Source organism: Anguilla anguilla, chromosome 13 (genome assembly GCF_013347855.1).
Source record: "Anguilla anguilla isolate fAngAng1 chromosome 13, fAngAng1.pri, whole genome shotgun sequence".
Lineage (NCBI taxonomy): Eukaryota > Metazoa > Chordata > Actinopteri > Anguilliformes > Anguillidae > Anguilla > Anguilla anguilla.
This window is the reverse complement of record NC_049213.1, coordinates 33294451-33317179: the sequence shown is the minus strand read 5'-3', so window position 1 is coordinate 33317179 and position 22729 is coordinate 33294451. Positions and strand designations below refer to the sequence as shown.

Here is a 22729-nt window from a genome sequence, read left to right as displayed (position 1 = left end):
GCATCAGTTTTAATTAGAGGCTATGCATGACATGCATACAACAATAACAACAACAACAATAACAACTACTACTGCTGCTACTATTACTACTACTACTACTACTACTAATAATAATAATAATAATAATAATAATAATAATAATAATAAAAGAACACAACAACAACAACAATAATAATAATGATAATAATAATAATAATAATAATAATAATAATAATAATAAATCGATACAGTTAATTCATTCATTACCATTACTGAGATGTAACCGTGATCAAAAGACAAGTTCCAAAGTTGAAAAAAGGGCCACATGATGCGAAGCGCACTGCAGTGCTGCATTGATCTCTTGATGGTGTACCTATCTCTATGGTTACACCCCTCTGTCTACTTGTAGTAACGCCTGGTAGGAGTGTACTGGACACCGTCATCACAAAAAACGAAAGAGAAGAGGGAGCCAACTGGCAGCGACTGAGGCAAACTCTCGGAGGTAAGGACAATAACGAGAAAATAACATTAAAACTAACGCACATTAGCTGTGGCGCCAGGACAACAAGCACACACGTGTTTGGGTAAAACAATGGGCTAACTCTTTTACATGATTTGGCTCTAAACCGAGAGTTGGTCTATTCGGACCATAAAGCTAGCGTTGGCTAACTTTTTAAATTTTCCATTAACAATAGCACTATAGTATCATACTGCTAGCTTATTTGCTAACCAGTTGGCTAATTAGTTGACAGAACTGGCTTTAACAATGGCTTTGTCCCCAGTCAGTAAGCTAACGTTAGCGTAATTGTAAAACGTTTAGCTAGCTTATGCTAACTATAAGTAACTGGGTAAATAACTGTAACACGTTGAATATGTGGCTAGCTAACGTTAGCATTCGAACGCGTTATGTCAAGTTGACATTATGTGGGTAACATTCGCTTGGCAATTGTTAATCCACATTTCAGGCGCACGTGTAGTTAGCTGCCAATAGTTTTAGGAAAATTGTCTATATTTACATTTATCTAACTTGTGTTACGCTGTCTAGCTTGCGAGCGATCTAAGAACATTAGTTAGCCAATGCAGTTATGCATCCTAGAACAAAGCGGCTCATACGAACTCACTGATACACTCCATCTGCAATTAGTCTGTTGTCTGTAGCAAAAGACTACCTACCTAGCCAGCCCGTATGTCTGTCGTATGGTGTAGACATAAAGTAGCTGTAAAAACTCTCACACGTTCATGCTTTGAATTGTTCTCATTTTTATTACAATATTATTAATGTGTTGGAATATTTTCTTTTACAAAATAAGATCGTTAAGTCGCGATGTTGACGGTTCGTTTAATATTGCGACTTCGTTTAAAGAAAGATTTCAAGGGAAATTCTAAAAAGCACAAAATAGAAAATTCATACTGAGAAATTATCCAAAGAACATATTTCAGATGGCAAATTAAGACTAGTAATTAATTTAACAGTCCATTAATGTTGGGTGACTGCTATTCAAAAAAAAAAAGGAAAGGAATACATGGAGGAGATTAGTACCAATTTTCTGAAACCTTGCCCTAGAATAAACTGTTATTTCTGTGTTGTGGGCCTTCAAAAGTCCAGTTCATGTTAATAGTTGCTTTCCTTAAATTGCATGAATGCATGTAAATGGAAAGAACAACAAGGACATAGTCAGGATGGATAATTAGCCTACTATGAGCTCTGACATTTTAATGCAACCAAAATATAGTCAATTTTATCATTTTTATTTTTATTTTATTTAACCTTTATTTAACCAGTAAAACCCTTGAGATTAAAATCTCTTTTCCGAGGGAGACTTGGCCAAGATAGCACACCATTCAAAGTTACAAATAAATAAATAAATAAATAATATTGATATTGATATCATGAAGGGTGAGAGGCTATGGCATACCATGAATACTTTGTATGGATTGTTGTTATGCTATACGACAAGCCAGCGTAACTTTGACAGGCAAATTTAAACGTGTGGTTAATGGGTTAATGCAGTTTCAGTTCCTTTTTTGACAGGGCAAAAATAGACAAGTAACTGTGAAGACGGTGTCAAAATAGGGTGGAGGTGGATGTGGAAGGAGAAGTTTTTTTGTGCTGTTTATCTGTTTGTTGCTTGGCCGTGGAGAGGTAAAAGTTAATACTAGTGGGGAGCACATAGTTACACACTGTCTCTACCCAAGCTTTTCATTTTACATTTCATGGTAGGGAGTCTATTTGACATTCCTCTATATATACTTTTTTGTGCTTCGTCTAAACTTAGGGATAATTAGATACCCTCAGCCTAACATTACTGACCACAAATCATGAGTTTGGTTTTGGATGACCTGTACCAAGAGAGCTGCTCTTTTTTCATTCCCTGCCTTCCTCCGTGAAACCAAGGGCACTCTCTTCCCCTGATTGTCCAGGACATGCTCGGCGAACCAGAAAGGAGAAATAGCATTGCGGAGGCTGGTTCAGCCCTCACGAGAGAGTCCAGTAACTTGTCATTAACTCCGTGACTTCTTTTTGAAAAGAAGAAAAAGTAGGCTGAAATCTACATTGCTCTTGAGACAGTTTTAAAGGTTGAATGATCAGATCGACTGCCTAGATGTTTGAGCTAAATTGCGACCCTTTGTGCAAAGTCTGCATAATTTTGAGATGGAGTTTCCCTAGTCCTTAGAGAGTCACTCATTTAGTTAATTGTTAGCTGTTTCAGAGTTGTTTAAAATGATTAAGTCTGACTAGCTTTATCTTAATCTTACTGGCAGATCATTCAGTATTTGCTATAAATTTAGCACAAAAAGGACATGCTCAACATGCTGCTTTTCATACCCATTGTTGCACTGTATAGTCTGTGTACTTGTAGATGTATTTAAATGACATTTGTTACACTATAGCAGGGGGTTCACAATCCTGTTCCTGGTGATCTGCCATCCTTTAGATTTTCATTTCAACCCTAATTTGGCAAACCAGATTCTAATAATTAGCAGCTCGACGAGATCTTTAGTTGTTGAATGAGGTGTGCTTTGTTCGGGTTGGAGTGAAAACCTGCAGGATGGTTGGTCTCCAGGAACAGGATTGGTCACCCCTGCACCATAGCAATTAAGGTACAGTAAGCTCAATGAAACAACAGCAGTGCCCTTGCTTGGATATATTATCACAGACTGCTTAAGAGGCAGCTCCGCCATACTGGATCGGAATATTCGTTCGCTGTTGATCAGATTGTGCTGTCCATTATCGCATAGCTCCTTCGCTCCACAGCTACAGCTGCCGAACACGTCAGCAGGCACGAATGTACGGTGTTCTGAAGGATTAAAGGGAGTCGTTAACCCAAACCACTGATCAGCAGTAGATCAGACGGCTGCCGTTTTGTGACATCAGAGCTTTACACAAAGGCCACCCTGCCGCTGAGCGGTCACATGATCTTTGGCCTTGCCATTGGCAGGACAGTAAAAGGTAGCCTAATTCATAATTAATGCATATTTTCCATTTCGTCAGCTCTGATAGGCTTGTGCAATGCGAGCGTCCTGTCTTGGGAGCAAATCGCAGTGCTCTAAAGCATGGACTGTAACCCGTCCCCACCCCCACCCCACCACCCCCTTCTCCCTGGATGCAGTTTTTTTTGTTTGTTATTTATTTCAAACAGAAGTGCAGGCAATGAATTGTAACAAGCTGTTAATGTTCACTTTTTAATGTTTACTGCTGGATGATTTACTCAGTTAAGGTCAGCATAAATGCTCCAGGGGAGTGTTTTTCCAGCGAGGGTCTAGCAAAGATGGTTATGCATTTGAGATTAAATGTAACATCCTGGTGAGAGACCATGAAATATAGCCTAGATGCAAGCAGATTATTAAGGTGGCCTTACCATGGCATGCATTACATTTCAGTTTGTTGAACATATTGTTTTACCTAACTTGGAAATATTGGTACTTCGTTATTTTGAATGATGAATTATTGAATTATTTTTCATTTATGTTAGGTAAATAGGAAGAGGTAAACACTGCTAAATTGTTGATTTATAATGATACCCTGTCGTCTGAATGTTAGAATCAAAGAAGCCTGTTGTCTGCACGTCCATAGTGTACTCATAGTGTGAAGATAATATTTAGCAGTGTACCTGTACGTACGTTTGCTGCTCTATAATATAGCCTACGGTTTTTCCAGGAGCAAATAAGCAAAAAACACATTTACACAAGTTAACATGCCTTGCTGTGTTACTGCTTAGTTATGCCTTTTTGTGTGGTTTACAGCTGAAATGATGAATCCACTTTGCTTTCAGTGAAACATGCCCCTCTTTCACAACATCTCTGATGTCTTCCGTTCCATGTGTGCTGGTGTTTATTTTCTGTCTGGATAAAGAAACGCTTGATCCAGAATAATTTTCTTCTGCCTCTGTCAGAAGTCTTGTCAGTAGTTGGCTCTAATCCACAGCTCCTCTGACAATGGTGTCATCCTGTGCAGGTTACAGGTAACCATGGCAATGACAGGTCAGACTTCCTGCTCTTCAATGAGTAACCACACGAAAGAGCGCGTGACCATGGCCAAAGTGACCCTGGAGAACTTCTACAGTAACCTGATCGCCCAGCACGAGGAGCGTGAGATGAGGTACCTGACAGCCCCCGTCCCCCCAATTCAACACCCCCCCCCCCCCCCCAAATGGTGGGTCAGGGTCATTGTTGTCCATTTAGGAATTGCCTGACCATACAAGGTAGTTGATAAGAGGTCTAGGCTTTGTGGTGGATAAGTGTCTGTGTTTCTGTGCCTCTCTTGATAACCTTGGTAATCTTGGTTACTGTTAGTCCCCTTCATCAACACTTATTTTAACTTGGTGTCGAGGTGGGGGTTGACTGCTTTGCAGATGCGCTTGTAACAGACCAAGGTTTTGAATACAAAACGAGGACATAAATGCTTGGCTGGCCAAGCCTGACCTCTGTTCAGATCCCTGCCCTGTGTTGAGTCACCAATGCGGAACTGCACCTCAACTTTGCTGTGACACAGTCCAAACGGAGGTCCTCTTCGCTAACGCTGTGCACCTCCAGCTGGCCAGCCTAAATTGGGACTGTAATTGGGCAGTAAAACATTGTGGCATTACCTGCTCAAGGTAATGCATTGATATTGCCAAAGTGATGATTGGTTGATGTTGCTTGAGGGTTACTGGTGGGCAATCTGCCCTTGCTTTACATGGTGTGTGTGTGTGTGTGTATGTGTGTGTGTGTGTGTGTGTATTTACACGCACATGCAAGAGACCATGTGTGCATACACAAACGCACGCCCACACACACACACACACACACAATTAAAGATTATTATTATTATCTATTATTATTTCTGTCGGATATTTCATTCCATGCAGTTGAACGTGTGACATTTGGTACATTGTGTCTCTAGTGTACCAGAGATTCAAACCCGCAACCTTTCTGTTCTGTTCCATTGCTCTGTCCTGCTTCTTTTGAGAAGCATATAGATTAGGCATAAAAATGAAAACATTGCGGTCTCAGGAGATGTGTAAGCACATATAAATCAGTGTCTGTTCCCCCCTCCTCATTATTAGTTTTTGCTGTGGAGCTTTGCTGTTTACCCCAAGAAGCTGCGCGCTGGCGTGCTGACAATCGAATCCGCACCAGGGCCCATTTTTCACTTTTACCGCACTGGGAGACGTTCAGACTCCAGTTAGTCACAGAGGCCCTAAGAGGAAGTCGTGTGTGGATCAGATACCCGCTCACTGTGGCGCAAAGCCAGCCTTTCCTAAAGGGGAAGTGGAGACAAAGAATATTGTCACTCCCATCAAACCCTTTCTGTTTACAGCGGGGGCATAATGCAAAACTGTAGCACAACACATGGCTGTGGACCCTCCCCCCCTTTTCTGTTAGAACATTTTAATGGTGGGATGAGTATTTTTATATTGTGTAGTACATTTCCCACACACACAGTGTAAATATTGGATGTAGTATGGATATAATGTGATGGATTAATGATATGTAAGATGCTGTTGTGCTATTTGTGCTCTGTTTCTGTGAACCCCAGAAGCAGCATTAGGAGAGGGGTTTGATTTTGTTGACAGGCTTTGGGTCTTTTTTCATGCGCCCTCAGAAAAAAGCTCCAAAAAGTGCCTAAAGGTACCCTTTAGGTACATAAAGCTGTACCCCTAGCCAACTATACATAATTCATTTGTACCTTTTTTTTTGCTTGTAAAAGGTACTTATTAATACCCAAACAGAACATTATTGTACTTTCAGGGTACTTTTGGGAAATATGTTCCTTAAAAAAATCTCTAGTGTACCTTTATTTCTGAGAGTGTAGACGGTTAAAATGCTATAGCAGTAAGCACTGGATGAAGTATTAGAAAAGAGAGCGTCACCTTTGTGTCTGTTGTTCCCAGGCAACAGAAACTGGAAAAGGTGATGGATGAAGAGGGCCTCGCTGATGAAGAGGTGAGTTACGGTTACGAACATTAACATGCACTCATGCACACACGCACACATGCACACGCTCAAATGCACACACTCACACTGCACAGTATTTGAGATTGAACCCCAGGGTGTTTTTTATGCCTTAGTTCACATCATTTATTTATTTATTTATTTAAAAGGGACAACACACAATAATCAACATTTTCGCAGCTGCGTCAGATGGTACAGTGCCAGAGTTAGCTCAAGAGCTAATTTTCAACGACACTCCATCGGCAAAAGCCTTGTTACATGGAGTGTCCGAAGGAACGCTTTACCTGGCATTGATCTTCTGGCATAATCTGCCTGGGTGGATTTTACTGTATGTAAATGGGCGTATGGACACAGCCTGCTCTAGAGAGGCCTAAGTGTGAGCTGCTCTCTCTGTCCCTTACTGTGTGTAAATGGGCTTAAGGACACAGGCCCCTCTAGAGCAGGCTGAGTGTGAGCCGCTCTCTCTGTCCCTTACTGTGTGTAAATGGGCTTAAGGACACAGGCCTCTCTAGAGCAGGCTAAGTGTGAGCCGCTCTCTCTGTCCCTTACTGTGTGTAAATGGGCTTAAGGACACAGGCCCCTCTAGAGCAGGCTAAGTGTGAGCCGCTCTCTCTGTCCCTTACTGTATGTAAATGGGCTTAAGGACACAGGCCTCTCTAGAGCAGGCTAAGTGTGAGCCGCTCTCTCTGTCCCTTACTGTATGTAAATGGGCTTAAGGACACAGGCCCCTCTAGAGCAGGCTGAGTGTGAGCCGCTCTCTCTGTCCCTTACTGTATGTACATGGGCTTAAGGACACAGGCCCCTCTATAGCAGGCTAAGTGTGCGCTGCTGTCTCTGTCCCTTACTCTATGTAAATGGGCTTAAGGACACAGGCCCCTCTAGAGCAGGCTAAGTGTGCACTGCTGTCTCTGTCCCTTACTCTATGTAAATGGGCTTAAGGACACAGGCCCCTCTAGAGCAGGGTAAGTGTGAGCCGCTCTCTCTGTCCCGTGTGCTACAGAAGAGGCTACGGCGCTCGCAGCACGCCCGGAAGGAGACGGAGTTCCTGCGGCTGAAGAGGACCCGGCTGGGCCTGGACGACTTTGAGTCCCTCAAGGTCATCGGGCGTGGCGCCTTCGGAGAGGTAACTGCCCGTATCTGAGCCGGACTCCCCCGTCTCTTTCATGTTGCCCCACCTTGCATCTCAGATTGTTGCGGGCTTTTAGAACAGATGCCAAAGCGTCATTTTAAAGAGGCATGATTTGCCTGCAGGTTTCTGTGGTTGACTAATGTCTCTGGATGTCTTCTCTCAGGTGCGATTGGTGCAGAAAAAGGACACGGGGCACGTGTACGCCATGAAGATCCTCCGGAAGGCCGACATGCTGGAGAAGGAACAGGTGGGAGGAGGGAGGGGCCCGTGGCGTATGACCTTCAGGAACAGGTCTGGAGGGCAGCTGTCCTCCAGAGTCCGAACTGCAGAATGCATACTGCAGAGTCCATACTGCTGAATGCGTACTGTACAGTCCTTACTGCAAAATGCATGCTGCAGAGTTTGCACTGCAGAGTCCATACTGCAGAGTCCGTACTGCAGAGTCCGTACTGCAGAGTTGTACTGCAGGTCGCTTGCTGGTTAATCCAGAGCAAATGTGGGGTACAGAGGCTACAGCACGATCAGTTCAGCCAGCTGCGGGTGAGCTGGGGGGCCTTGCTCATGCTGCTCATTGAGTACCCCTATGCGTGGCAAAGCCCCGTCTGAAATGTGAGCTCTGAAATTTCACGTCTTGACCCTGTCTCAACTTTGCCGTACAAACAGCTGCTTTTCTTCTCAGTGCCCTTGGAACCCAGGCAATAAATTTATTTTGAGCACTTTTTAACTGCCGATGCAGATATGCTGCTGACGATAAAAAAAATGAAGAATATCCATTGTGTCACATTATCTAATGGAGGGATGGTGAGACTTCATGAGCCTTAAAATTGATAGACGTTACCGATGACTTTATTATTTGAATCAATCATAGTGTCTTGCTGTGGAGAACAGGTCCTGCTGTTCCCTTTATGGCAGCAGAGCCACTAAGGAGACTGTGCTCTGACACACCCTGTGTGGCTGCTAGGTGGGCCACATCCGCGCAGAGAGGGACATCCTGGTGGAGGCCGACAGCCTGTGGGTGGTGAAGATGTTCTACAGCTTCCAGGACAAGATGAACCTCTACCTCCTCATGGAGTTCCTGCCTGGAGGTGAGACCTAGAGATCTATCTCGCAGGTACCTGCTGGTTTAAGGGGCTAATTTAAGATCCGTTCAGAAACGGTAGCTCCTCTGACCTAGAGACCAGAGTGGAAACGAGAAGAAAAAACATTTTACGTTTTTAACACATGGGGTGATTAAAAAAAAGCCAGAATGCAAACATCAAACCAACAAACAGAGCTCCACTGCAGGAAAGACCAGGATACGAGGATCCTGTTTAGGAAACGCTGCCATTCACGACACAAAATGTTATCACTAAATGCTTTAGATCAGGGCTGCTCAACCCTGTTCCTGGAGATCTAGGTTTTCATTTCAACCCTGATTTGGCACACCTGATTCTACTAACTAACAGTCCAATGAGATCTCTAGCTGTTGATTGAGGAGTCTTTTTGTAGCGTTGGAGTGAAAGCCGACAGGACGGTAGATCTTCAGTAACAGGGTTGGGCAGCCCTGCTTCAGATTGGCAGAGCCACCTGTGGGGATACTGTGATATTAACAGGGTGTGTGTACACACCGGCTCACTATCGCATAAACGGTATCCCACGCTGAGTATAGTAATCCTGACCCCTGGCACGCCCCCTGCAGGTGACATGATGACACTGCTGATGAAGAAGGACACGCTGAGCGAGGAGGAGACGCAGTTTTACATCGCGGAGACCGTGCTGGCCATCGACTCCATTCACCAGCTGGGCTTCATCCACAGAGACATCAAGCCTGACAACTTGCTGCTGGACTCCAGGGTGAGGCGCTTTCTCAGACAGACACGTACGGCACGTGTGCATGTACAGATCACTCACACACACACACACACGCACACACAGGCATGCACACACACGCACGCACACACAAACCACACACACTCACACACACACACACACACACACACACACAGGCATGCACACACGCACGCACACACAAACCACACACACTCGCGCGCACACACACGCATACAAACGCACATGCACACACACGCATGCATAGACAGGCGCAGACAGCTATTTTTCTGAAACGTATGGTACATTATATTGTGAGGCAAAAAAAAATATGCCGCTGACTTTTGGGTGACCTGTAACTTTAAATCTCTCACAGCCATCAGTGTTCAGCACTGTGGCTGCATGTCTGAGTGGGTGTGGGAGAGTATGACAGTAAGTGTTCTCATCTCTTCTTTCATCACACTTCCGACCTCAGGAAGTGGCAGATATAACAGTCTTACAAATGAAGGGATTATTGTATTTTTTCAGTTTCTTTTTTTTTTTATTTTGACGGCCTTGCGCATTGAATACTGTGGACGGTCGACCATTGAGCCAGGGTAATGCATACCACTGTTAGGACGTAGTGTCAGTGACTGGATAGGTACCAACTGCATTTAGTATTGAAATTGGTACTCAGAAAAGTTTGCAGTTCCATCTTAATTTATAGTTTTGGGTTGGTGCCTTGTGCTTCCTGCTACGTTGCTATTTTTATTTGTTTAGCAGACATCTTTATGACAGCATATGATATTTATGTACATATTCAGTAAATAAATTCACGTGGTTGGATTAGTGCTGAGGGCATTTATTGTAGATAGAGTGGCTTGCTGAAAGATAACGGCAAGTCCAGCGTCTCACCGCGCTGCACTGGATTCTCTGAACACCTTGGTGCTCTGTGACGTAATTTTTTTAACGCCGACTGTTCTTGTGAAATGAGTCATTTTAAGGCCTTGTGTGAAAAAGACACCCGCGTGTTTCCCAGCTGCTGAAATACGCTGGAACTCTTGGTGTGCTGAGCCTCGTCTGAAGTCACGTCTCAGGTGGCGAGCTTCCTCCCTCCCACTTCCTGGGCGCTCGATGAGACACTCGCAACACCCAGTGTCAACAAGAGAATTTACAGTTCTGCACTGGAACTGTAGGGCGGCAGCGTGGCATTATTGTCAGGGAACCCAGTTTGTAAGTTTAAGGCTGTTGTGGGTTCAGTTCCCAGTTGGGGAGCTGCTCGAGCAGTGTGTCTAACCTGAGTCGCTTCAGCAAAAATATCTAGCTGTGGAAATGGATTATGTCTAAACGCGTAATTTGCGTAAGTTGTTTCGGATAAGAACGTCTGCTAAAACGGAACGGAACGTTAACGAAGCTGAATACGCCAATCTCAATAAAAGATTGCCGTGTGAATTAACGGTTTAATTCACAATACGAATACGATTTACTCGTGAAACATTGATGCAGTTGTATCGTGACATGGATGCATCGATGTTTCAGTACGTGCCTAATCGCTAACCGTGCATGATAAACCGCCCCAGGTGTACCCAGTGGAGTTTGACGTGTTCGATCTGACGGAGGCATCCCACATCTGTTTCAGGGCCACGTCAAGCTGTCCGATTTCGGCCTGTGCACCGGACTGAAGAAAGCCCACAGGACCGAGTTCTACAGGAACCTGAACCACAGCCTCTCCACAGACTTCAGTAAGCAGACGCACTGTACGGTACCCAATCTTGGATCATTTTTAATCACCTAAATGCCCCTCTTTCATGCTACACATGTACCCCCTGTGCCACTCTCATGTTACATGTACCTACGTCCAGCACTTACTGTACTTTGTGTCATTATCTTGATGTTGTATCTTGTCATGACCCCTTGTTTGACTTAGCATAGGTTAGGTCCAAGAGTAATGTTTACTGTGTGAACTGGACTTAATGTGCTCATGGCTATGAATAACTGTTACATAATGAGTATTGTACCTTATCGGACCTGTGTTTTGTTGTTGTTCAATGACCTTCGGTATGCACTTATTGTACGTCGCTTTGGATAAAAGCGTCTGCCAAATAAATGTAATGTAAGTACCACATGCCTAGCTTGCATTGCGTGATGGGTATCTGACGCACATAGAAGTATTCCCCGTAAAAGTTTTGTTTTCCTGATGCTCATTCCCACATGTGATGTGAGGTCACTCGGCCCTGCACGTGTCCAGCTGCCATGTTGTTGGGTGTCTCTCGGGAACCGTCTCTTTGGACGCCTCATTTAAATCCGTGTACGTCCTCACCCCCAGCCCTCCAGAACATGAACTCCAAGAGGAAGGCCGAAACCTGGAAGAGGAACAGGAGGCAGCTGGTGAGCGTTTTACTCCGCCCACCCCCACCCCCCCACACCGCCCTCGCTACAGCACCTTCATTATCTCCGTAGGCGGATTATGTGGCGAGGAGATGACCTCATCCAGGAGCGAAGGGGTTCCGTAATGTTTCAGTTCTCCATCTTCTCCTTTGCTTTGTTTAATGCTGGGAGGGAATTGTCATAGCAGTGTAGGAATTCATTTTTATTTGTAAAAAACCTTTTACGACCTCAGGTTGCCACACACTTCACTAATGAGAGCATAGACTGGTGCATGGAGGCAGATATAAAGTATTACATATGATACGATTACAGCAGAGCCCTGAAATGACTGGAAAGGTTGTAGGGGGACACAAGAAAGCCAGAGCGGAAGGTGGGAGGGGGGAAAGTCTTCTCCCTTTTTTTGTGGTATCCAAAGCAACGCCTCATGAAACAATATTAGTAAATTTCCCTCTGCTGTTCCATATTTCCGACTCCGTGAAGGCATTCTGTGACAGCGGAATGGTTCTTATACGCCAGCGTTCCGGGCCTCTGGAGCTAACCCAGACGGTTATTAAAACCGTTCGGGAGTGCGCTGCGTCGCCGCAGTGTAATATAATTATTCTAGAAATGGTTAACTGCGCTCCTGCTCAGACGTACGCGACCACACTGTTACCATGACGCATCGGGTTTTCCCCCCCAACACCCCGCCTGTTTATTTAAATTTGTGTGTGCTACATGCTGCTACTGGGACACAACATCGCTGTCATTGCTAAATATTCATAGATGACTGTATTTCTGTGTACATGAGGCTACTTGCCTAGCCATCTATATTGACAAAGCATTTAGATTCATTAAGGATTTAAATGGGGTTGTTTTAAATCAGTGGTCAAACAACCAAACAGCCGTTAATTAATCAAACGGCTGTTAATTACTTTGGATGATGGAAGGCTCTAGGGGAACAGGAAAGGCCGCTGTGTGGCCTTCCTAGATAGAAAAGTGCTATTTAGGAAGGCCAACCCAACCCGTGTGTGTGTGTGTGTGTGCACGCGCGTGTGCATGCGTGCGTGTGCTTTTAACCCATTTGTTATTGTCAAATTTTTAATTTGGGATGTTTCAGACCAGGTACAGTGGTGGTTTGCAGTCAGGATATTGCATGTGCGTGGGCAGTAGACTGCAGTTTGCCGTGTATATGTAAATGTGTATGTTTCCAGACAAGAGAAACTATCACTGCTGTAAGAAGGTCCATGCAGTAAACATGCTTACTGTGTTGGTGTATGAAATGGAAAGAAATGCATATGTCCGCATTTCAGTCAAACCCATTTTTATACAACTTCAAAATGTCCAGTACAACAGCCCAGTACAGACAGAATCATTAAATGCAGAGGTCGTAAGCCACACAAAGGCAATACAGAGACGGACTGGAGTTTATTCACGGAAAGATGCTGATCACAATTCAAAGAGATGCATTGTGGGCAGGAACGCATGAAATATTGGTTCCTCGCCCTCACAGAATGCTGAGTGGAGATATTTATCTAGAATTGCTGGGAAATGATAGCATTTTGGGCGCGCGGCGATGGGACTTTTTCCGTCTGAGTTTCCGGCACCTGCTGGTAGGGAAAGCACAGGCGTAATTAGGCACTTGTGCCAATGTCAACTCGGCGTGGGTGTGGACCGTGACCTCCCAGCATCTCCACCCAAAACTGAGCCCTGTCACACCCATGACACCCACTGTGATAATCCCCCCCTGATCCTCCATGAGTTCCCCTGTCCTGTGTTAAATGCATAAGTATTGTGTATTTGTTTGTGAAATTGAGTTTAGGATATATTTGACGTGCGTATTTTCAAACACGGTGCTAAGTAGGTGTTTGGCATTTTAAGTCTTTAGACAGGAAAAAAAACTGTAATCAGCAGTATCGCTTGCAATATTTTGTACCAAGTTGCAACATTAGGGAATATTAAAATATCTTTTTATAGTGATGTAATTTCCTCATGGTGAAGCCAGCCAGAAAACGGTTTCCTTTTTTAAAAAAACAGAAGCTTGCCTTTTCAGTTTGTACCGGCTGTATACTCTGAATGAGGAAAGAAGTAGTGTTTCAAAAGACCTGTCTCTTGTTCCCCATCTCCTGTTTGCACAGGCTCAGTTATGCCCTCACAAGGAGACACGCTGGGCTGCAATTACTTATATTTTGTAATAGCAGGTAGCAGTGACCCTGCCATTATCGTCTTTGTTTAGCCTCTTGACTTGCTGTCCTTCGATTATTATTAGCAGTGTGTGAGTGGCTACCAAAGGACTAGCTATCTGTGTCTCAATGTCGAGAAGTTTTCACAGTAAACAATATAGGTAGTTTGATGTTAAGCTCCTGTTTAAACTCCATATTTTGTCCAACCCATATATGTGTGCGAGTGTGCTTTTTTTTCCCATGTTTTTTTTTCCTGTTTGATGATTTCAAGCATATTCATAAAAAGCATATTCATTGGAAATAACATTTTTACCAGGTCTGGCTGACAAACGTGTAGACGACAAAACTGAAGGCAAACAGCATACAGCTGAAAGCACCTATGACAGTATGGGAAAAGGGGGCTATGAAATGAACAGACCTGGGTCAAATACGTATTTGTTTTAGATTCAAATACTTTTCTATGCATACTGATCTTGTCTGGTGTATTGGAACCAATGAAATGCTCTCAAAAAGTGCAAACCCCACCTTCTGTTCATATTGGCATGCTCAATTATACCAGGCTAGATCAATAGAGCACAGAAAATATTTGAAACAAATACGTATTTGACCCGGGTCTGGAAATGAAGATGTGCTGTTTTTGATTGTGTTCAGTAGCCTAAAGAGCATGAGCCACCATTTCGCTCCTTACTTCCTGCAGGCCTTTTCCACGGTGGGGACCCCCGACTACATCGCTCCTGAGGTCTTCATGCAGAACGGATACAACAAGCTCTGTGATTGGTGGAGCCTGGGTGTCATCATGTACGAGATGCTAATCGGTAAGCACGGTTTCAGCCAGAGGTTTCAACACAGTATTTAAGCAGTGGCAAGTTGTTAACTGTTATTATTGTTCCCATTTCATACCGTATATTACGTACACATGAATATTTCAAACTGAATACTGGAAAAAAAAACACTGTGTTTCAAGGCAATCCAGACAAGTTTAAAGTTTTTGAAATTCAGATTCAAATCGCAGCATTCAGTTCTAAAATCAGACATCCAAATTCAAATTATGAAATACTAATTCAGATTTACTGAATTCAAATTCAGTTGTCTGGTAGCACGAAATTTACACCATAGCGAACTGTCTTGTTCTGAAACACTGCTGCAGTGTCGTATATTTGAAGCCAGCCGCCGCTAATAGGACCCATTGATGAAATATTGTCTTGTTCAGATAGAATTCATTTAGTGCTACTTTGGCCTGGCCTGATCCTAAAAGTGGAGCAAGTGGTACACGAGCATCAGTCATGCCTGCAGTCCATAATTGTTTCTCCAGCCGAGTAATGTGCATGTGCTGCCTTAGCCCAGACGCTAATGTTTGCACGAACTTGAAAGGTTCCCCGGTTCGCTGGTTTGACAAAACGAAGGAACCCTGCGGATGCATGAGAAGGTGCTTGGGGGAAATGTGACCTGTTATTATCTGAGCTTGCTTTTAGAGCTTTAGAAAATGACAGTGGGATGCACTGACTGATTAAACCGATGAGGCAGAGACACTAAAGCCACTAAGCCACAGCTGGTCTGCTGACGGTAACGGTGAATCAAGATGAGCGACGGTGCAGTTTTGGCTTGTGCGAGCTTGTTGTATCGAGGCTGATTTTTAGCGAGGCTGATTAATTTTGGATATCACTGCAGGTACGTGCAAGCCATTTAAAACCATGCTTACAGCCTTCAGCGCACCACGCTAATAAGTAGAATGCACGGACCCAAACATCAGCATAAGAAATGGTTGTTTATTACAACATTTTCTCACTGCTTACAGCCTTAAATATAACATGAAGTGAGCATACAGAACTCTTGCTGAATGTAATTGACCACAAATAAACAAAGCGGTAAGCCAAGGCTACTGTAGCCCTATTATTATTATGCACAGCTAGCAGGTTTTTTTTATGCGTTCCACTTGTAGAGCCACTTTATTTCTCGATCCACATCTGCTTACAGTATTCTCACAAGCTTCCCGTGAAGTTGGAAGATTGCCCGGAAACCAGGCATTGTGAAGGGAACGGTAGTTTGACTTAAGTGATCCCATTTGCTTGTTCAGGATAGCGCATGGAACATTTGTCATTTCTAATTAAATTTATGATCCAAAAACCATTTTTTTTTGTCCCCCCCCCCCCAATTCCCAGAATTCCATTTCCTGGCCCGCCCCCCCCATTCCCGGAATTCCAGTTCCTGGCCTGAAGGCCCACTGGAGACCCTTCAACCGTTACGTGTTTAAAAGCTGCATTCCCCCAGACTTGAAACCTCCTGTGTTTTATCGCACTGATTATGGGGTTTGTTTCTACCTACCTTTCCCTCCAGGGTACCCTCCGTTCTGCTCGGAAACACCCCAGGAGACCTACAAGAAGGTGATGAACTGGAGGGAGACTCTGGTCTTCCCCCCTGAAGTGCCCATTTCTGAGAAGGCCAAGGACCTCATCCTCAGGTTAGACTGAGACTCTTCGCCCAGCCTGGGGCACCTGTATGGCAGGGAACACCCTTACTGACTCACTGAGTATTGGGTTGTTAGCACTGTCATTTTTGTGCTTAAGCAGGCCTCAACAAGACTGTGTGGATGATATTATCAGGATCTATGTTTTCTCATTGTTAGCCTTAGCTTAGCTTGTTTTTTTTGTTTTTTTCAGTTATTTTTATTTGTGACAGTTTAGTTTAGGCGTGAGAGAGAAGGCCAGACTTTCCCGGCCAAGTGCGGACTGTGGTACTGATTTATCTGATTTTTTACAGATGTTTTTAAAACTTGTCCCCTTGTAGGTTCTGCTGTGAATGGGAGCATCGAATCGGGGCCTCTGGAGTGGAGGAGATCAAGCGCAACCCCTTCTTTGAGGGAGTGGACTACGACCATATCAGGTACACGGCAGCACCCGCCTGAACACACCGCAAGGAAATAACCAGTGGAGACAAGGGTGTGTTGATGCTTACATAACTGGGACAATAGATACTGAATCTCTGTGCTGTAACTATAGCACAAAGCCAAGAACATATTCTGTACAGACGCAACTTCAAAATGAGTATTTAAACAAGTAAGGGTGAATGGGGTGCCTTATATATGATTTCTGTATGAAGGGGTTAAGGTTTGTGAGCATGACGTTACTGTGATTGTGTCACAGGGAAAGGCCTGCCGCTATCCCCATCGAGATCAAAAGCATCGACGACACGTCCAACTTTGACGAATTCCCAGAGTCAGACATACTCCAGCCAACAGGTGACCTGATGATGTCATTACCTGATCCTTTTTTTTGGGGGGCCATTTTGCAACTGCAGCGCTGCAGCTTAAACAGTATTCATAGCACTCTCTACTGTCTGGAATGAACTTCTAACCGCTCCAGTGACAACTTTGGGCAGAGTGGGTCATAACTGCGTCACCCAAGAAGAGACTGCTGCTATGAGTGGATCAGGGTTAGCCATTTGTTTCAGGAACATCGTTAGCTACACTGCAGATACGCCAAGTTAGGGTCAGGCTTCATGTGCTAATAAAACATAAAGTAACTTTTATCTTTTATTAGAGCAGAGTCCTTTAAATTGAAAAGCAGCATTTAAATCGGGTTCCCCAAGACCACTGAAGCTTGACATCAGAAACCCCTGATTCAGTCTGAAAATAAATTAATTTCTTGAGGTTTTTGGAAAGCCTTTCAAACTCTTGATTCATTAGCACAGGACATGATACAAACTGCAGTACATAGTTTACAATCCCCCGTAAAGTGTTATATATTGATCATTGATGTCTGTTATAAAAGTCCTCTTGGTCTTTCTGTCCAGCGTCTGCGGTGGTGACCAATCACACAGAAGCAGAGTACAAGAACAAGGACTGGGTCTTCGTCAACTACACCTACAAACGCTTCGAGGGGCTGACGGTGAGGGGTGTCATCCCCTCCTACATGAAGACAGGGAAACGATAGACCTGCAGCCACACAGCCCCGCTGTGTCTCCACTCCCCCCCCTCCCCCCCCGAACCTGTCCCAGCCTGTTCTTGCCCCTCCCTTGCTGCTGTTCCACTTGTGTGGCTCACGGAGCTGCGCCCTGTTCCCCTCAGCTTCAGACGCGCTCTAGTTCGGATACACTGCCTTGATTTTTATTGTTTTTTTTTTTTCTCTTAGTCTCAGTCAGAAGCCTTCATTTAAGTTCATTAGACCAGGGAGTCATTTGGGGGTTCTCCCCGTACACCACCTATCACCTACGTCATGAATCGCAAGTCCAGTCTCCACCTTGGTACCGGGATGTTTGAAAATGACCGTTTTTTTTTTTTTGCTTATGAACCTATGGCGATCGATTGGCTAACAGGTTAACGACATCACGGCTGCTTGGGCTGCTTGGAGCTTTAGCAGTCTTATTTGCTTTAGCCTCTCGAGGCGTTGCTCCTCCTTCCAGCTGCAGCTCCAGTTTTTACACCAGCACAGAACTGGCCCTCCTTGGGGGCTTCCTCCATGTCTTCCAGCAGTCCTGCTCTCCATGTCTAAACCGGCGAGGGGACCCTATGCACAGCCTGGCTTTGGACACCGTGGCATGATACTGCTTTTAGAATCAAGGGCTACTTATCTTCGCATTTCCTTTACCTTCGAGAATATGCTTCCCCCCGTTAAGATAATAAGTTCAAAGGTGCTTGTCAGAATGGCTTAACAGAATCAGGATTTCTTCAGACACTTTGCTTCATTCCATGACAAAAAAAAGAAGTTTCTGTGGAAATACAGCATCTAAGTTCTTCAGGGAATATATTGATTTAAGTAGTTGAAGTGACAGTTCCCTGCTCATCCACATTCTTTTGGCTGATGTTTCTGCGTAGATACGTGCTGTAACTCGGTGATGTTGTGTAATTGATGTGTCTAACCAAAGACGTGAGAGAGATTACTGTAGAGATTCAGGTTTTTAACGCAGCTGCTGCTTGGAGCGCCACCATGGGATTGAACAATTTTCCCAGTCCATCGAACGTCAGCGACCGGCAGCAAAAAAAGTCACTCCTGAATTTTCCCGTCGTTCCTATGATGTCATACGGAGCGTCGCCGAGCGACGCTCAGAAATCGGACGGTCGTCGGCGTGAGGAACAGGACCACGAGAACCTTCCACCACATTCCAGTTCCACATTCCAAAGTGCTCGTCGCAGAAGAACGGTGTCTCCGTGGCGTCGGCAGCTGGCCGGGCTTTTTAAATCCTCCGGCTAGATCTGCGCTTTCGGGCGTTGATACAGATTTTTAGCGAAGGCGCCCTTTGCTTGAAGCACTTCCTGACCAGCGAGTGTGCAGGTGATTCGTGGAGAGACTTTCTGCTTCTGTTAGATGAGCGAGCCCATCATTCCCACAGTTCACTCTGCAGTTCGTTTTGAACACGCTTTATTTGACGCGTGCAGCTGTGACGTGCGCGTAAACGGTGGTGTCTTAGAGGGGATTTAAATATTTTTTTAAGTAAGGCTTCCTCTGATGTTAATATTGTTTGCCCCCGTACCTGTCTTTTCACAACACTCAAGCACTTTTCATCTTGTTTGTATGAATGATTTGATTGGTTTTGCATGCCTAGGTATTTTCATCATGAAATCATGAGCTCTTGTTTAATGCACAGCTTTGCATAAAAAGCTGCAATTACGTGCTTGAGGAAAAGTTCTTTTGAAAAGAACAGCTCTGCCAAAAAGGGAAACATCACATTTAATATCACAGTTTAAGCAGAATTATGTTGAGTCTCAACAGACATGGGGATGAGTGTACACTTTGCACTGCAGAAAATGAACAGTATTCTCTCTGGAGTAGAGTACAAGTAATAACCAACATAAACTTACTATATTAACCAGAATATAAAACATAAGATCACATAAGATCTTCAGGATGCAAACTAAAGTTCCTGAAATGGCAGCTTTTTTTTGATAGAAAGTGTAGAAAGACCTTTAAGATCACGACAGTGCTTTATATGGAGTGAAACGCATTTCGTTGTTTTCCTTTTCTTTTTTTTTCTTTTTTAACAGAACGGTTGTGTTATTTTTAAAGGTACAAATGCCAAAAAAAGAGAACTGGAAGGTGTACAGTTTATATATTGTACCCTGAGGAGTGATTAGTCTTTGCAGTTCCTGGCTCAGCCGTTCCTCCAGTGAGATTAACTCAGAATTCATTGGGAGTTTATATATAGAGTTCTGAGATCTGATCTGAAGCAATACCAGCGTGTACACCCTGCAATGGAAAGCTTGTTACTTAAAAACTAGTGCTATAACAAAGAAATTGAGACAATCTGTACCAAAATTTGTATATGCAACAGAGGACAGTTCTTGAAAGGCTAGATCAGCCTGGCCCTACCCTGTAGGGCAAATAGGATTCTGTTACGCTGGAGCACTTAACCGTCCAGTTCATTTGATCTACATCTTGAGCTGAGCCCTCTGGCCTAAGCTGTGTTAGTATTGAGAAATATGCTTCTGAAGATGTGACTGCTCAAAGAAGCAGGATTGTGAAGCCCTGACATCGGTCATATTGTGGCGAGCAATCCAGTCCATCACTTAACCGAATGTAACATCAAGTTACATTGTGCTTAATGTAATAATATCCTTTCGTATTACTTGCTCACGTGGGGCTAATTACACTTCCTGTTTGTTTTTTATATGCACAATATTTCACTTTTTAAGCATTGCCAAGAATCTGATATCTGGGCGGTGTATTTTACTTTTTTTAAAACTTGCAAACAAAATCCTTTTTTTTTAGCAAGGCTTGCAGACACTTCTTTGATTGTATATACAAATAGCGGAGCCTTCCTTCAACATGCTGTAGTGATGTGATTGCGTAGCGTGAGTGATGAGTTTTGAAATGCTAAATCAATGCAGTCTTTACCTTAAAGATTTGTTGTGCCATAGAGGGACAAAGCTGTCTTTGTAAATAATCTGTCCTTTTTTTAAAAAATTTGCATGATGAACTGTTACACGAAATATTTTATTTTAAAATTTTGTTCGCTTTGAATGTTCAGGAATATTTTTTTACGGGAGGAAAAAGAAAAGTAATTTGTGTTGATGTGACATTGTCTTGTTTTGTCACTGCCTGCTTGCTGTTCTGAATGAGAGACCGCTCTGGCAGAGGAGACAATCATGCAGTCAAGTGTTGGAAGTATCTGTGGTATCTGTGGAAGATATTTTCACAATCAGGACGAGGCAAATTTTGAAATAGTTGAAAATTAATTTTGAAAATTAATGCCTCACTGTGTCAGTAAATGCAGTGCACGTTATAGGTTCTATAGTTCTGGGTCCAGTGCCCCCCATCCCCCCCCCCCCACCCCGCAATTCTTTTCTCATTAAAAATTTGAGACAGGCAAGCGCAAGAATACTGATATGCTCACACACAAACCCGCAGTGGTAGTCGTGCTACTCTGTTCGGTGACGTGGTGTATGTGGTGTGGCGAGTAGGGTTTTAAATAGCACATCTCGGTTTTATGAGGCACATTCTGTCCCCTGTTCAGGAATGGGGCAGTCACCGGAGACCTGAGTGAGGGCAGAAATATTCCACTGTTGGTGTAGTCACACCGTTTGGAGACAAGAATGTCGGCCCAGTGGCGGGCTATGTGTGGAGAGCGGAAGTCATGGCAACCACGGTTCTGCCCCTGAAACGGTGCGAGACTGCATTCCATTTCCTGTTTGGGGTCGGACGTCACGTGACCACCGTCCAGGGAAACACAGTTTGGTGTGTTGTCGAACTTGGCTCACGCTCCCTGCTTTCCTGATTGGCTCACATGTGCCTAGTCTGATGTAATCATAGTGTGAGAGCAACTCCCACTCTCATCTGGCCAGTTTTGACCAGTCATGCAGTCGTGGGCTTTTCTTAACCAGTTCCCTAAACCATACTGACATTTTAAAGAGAGCTGTAAAATGTGCCAGACTGTCTGCTCAGGATTCTGTTTTCAGCTCCATTTAGGCCATGACATATCGGGAACGAATGTCACCAAACAATGACCAAGTTAACATTAAATGTGTCCCAACTCTATTCCTTTTGAACCATTTCCACTTGCCTCCATTGGTCCAATTATTTAATTCTATACACTTGTACCGATTGCTTCCGTTGATCAGATTATTTAAATCTATGCAGTTACTTGTGTTTATTGCTTCCATTGGACCACTTATTTCATTTGATACACAGGTATCAATGCCTCATAAACACTACAGTAACCCATTTCTTGAGTTTACTGCTTAAGTATATCTTAGGCTGTGTGTCATGTTAAACAAGCTTAACAGTATTGATAGGCTTGGGAGTTTCAGTGGTTCAAGTTTAAAAAAAACCATCAAGTGCATGGACATCTGAGAACTGGGGCATGTATCTTACAGTACCAAGGAGAACTTCCCCAACCCTTACGCATTAAATATACTGTTGTGATTGCCTTTCTGCCTTTGGTTGATGCCGTTTGAATGTGCCCTTGTGTATTTAATTTATATTTCTTATGGTTAACCAACATATACAGTTTCTGTACCTGTCCATCATGACGAGAAAGAAGATTGTTTCTTTGACGTGAGCATTCAAATGTGGGTGGGCTTTCAAAAGCATTCAATAAAACACCACTGTTTAGAATGCTCCTGTGTCATCCATTTGCACCTAGCAAATCCCTGCTAACGCCGTATGACTGCAACAGTGGCACGCGACTGATTAATATCCATTTGTTTAGAAAAGAATGTAGATAAAGAGAACTACCGCACACTCAGAAAAGTGCTGAAGGCAAAATGGTAAATTAGAAAAGGACATCTGCACACTTTCTCCATTGAAAATTTCACAAGCGTATATTGAAGACCTAAGCTTTTGGGTGAAAAACCATTGTAACTCTTTAATTGTGAAATTTGCAATGGAGAAAATGTGTGAATGTCCTCCTTTTTCAATTAAAA

The 22729-nt window shown here is 43.8% G+C and overlaps 1 protein-coding gene across 2 annotated transcripts; it reads left to right on the top strand.

Annotated features, from left to right (window-relative positions):
• The first annotated feature begins 338 nt into the window (after positions 1-338).
• Positions 339-22423, top strand: LOC118211239 (serine/threonine-protein kinase 38). 2 transcript variants are annotated; one of them, XM_035388299.1, is made up of 14 exons: positions 339-481; positions 4436-4579; positions 6354-6405; positions 7415-7537; positions 7707-7790; positions 8505-8628; positions 9222-9376; positions 10968-11070; positions 11655-11716; positions 14573-14690; positions 16210-16333; positions 16660-16755; positions 17016-17110; positions 17665-22423. In XM_035388299.1, the coding sequence occupies exons 2-14, from the start codon at positions 4449-4451 to the stop codon at positions 17802-17804; spliced, it is 1407 nt and encodes a 468-aa protein (XP_035244190.1). In that variant the 5' UTR covers positions 339-481; positions 4436-4448; the 3' UTR covers positions 17805-22423. The 2 variants fall into 2 exon arrangements, with proteins under 2 accessions (XP_035244190.1, XP_035244189.1); XM_035388298.1 differs by having other exon boundaries at positions 10968-11085.
• The last annotated feature ends 306 nt before the right edge of the window (positions 22424-22729 follow it).

What these genes read in the sequence shown, in the direction of transcription:
- LOC118211239 (XM_035388298.1), top strand. Translation starts at nt 4,449, where the DNA reads ATGGCAATGACAGGTCAGACTTCCTGCTCTTCAATGAGTAACCACACG. An exon ending in ACATGCTGGAGAAGGAACAG is followed by an intron (nt 7,791 to 8,504) that starts GTGGGAGGAGGG and finishes TGTGGCTGCTAG; the next exon opens with GTGGGCCACATCCGCGCAGA. An exon ending in GCCAAGGACCTCATCCTCAG is followed by an intron (nt 16,334 to 16,659) that starts GTTAGACTGAGA and finishes GTCCCCTTGTAG; the next exon opens with GTTCTGCTGTGAATGGGAGC.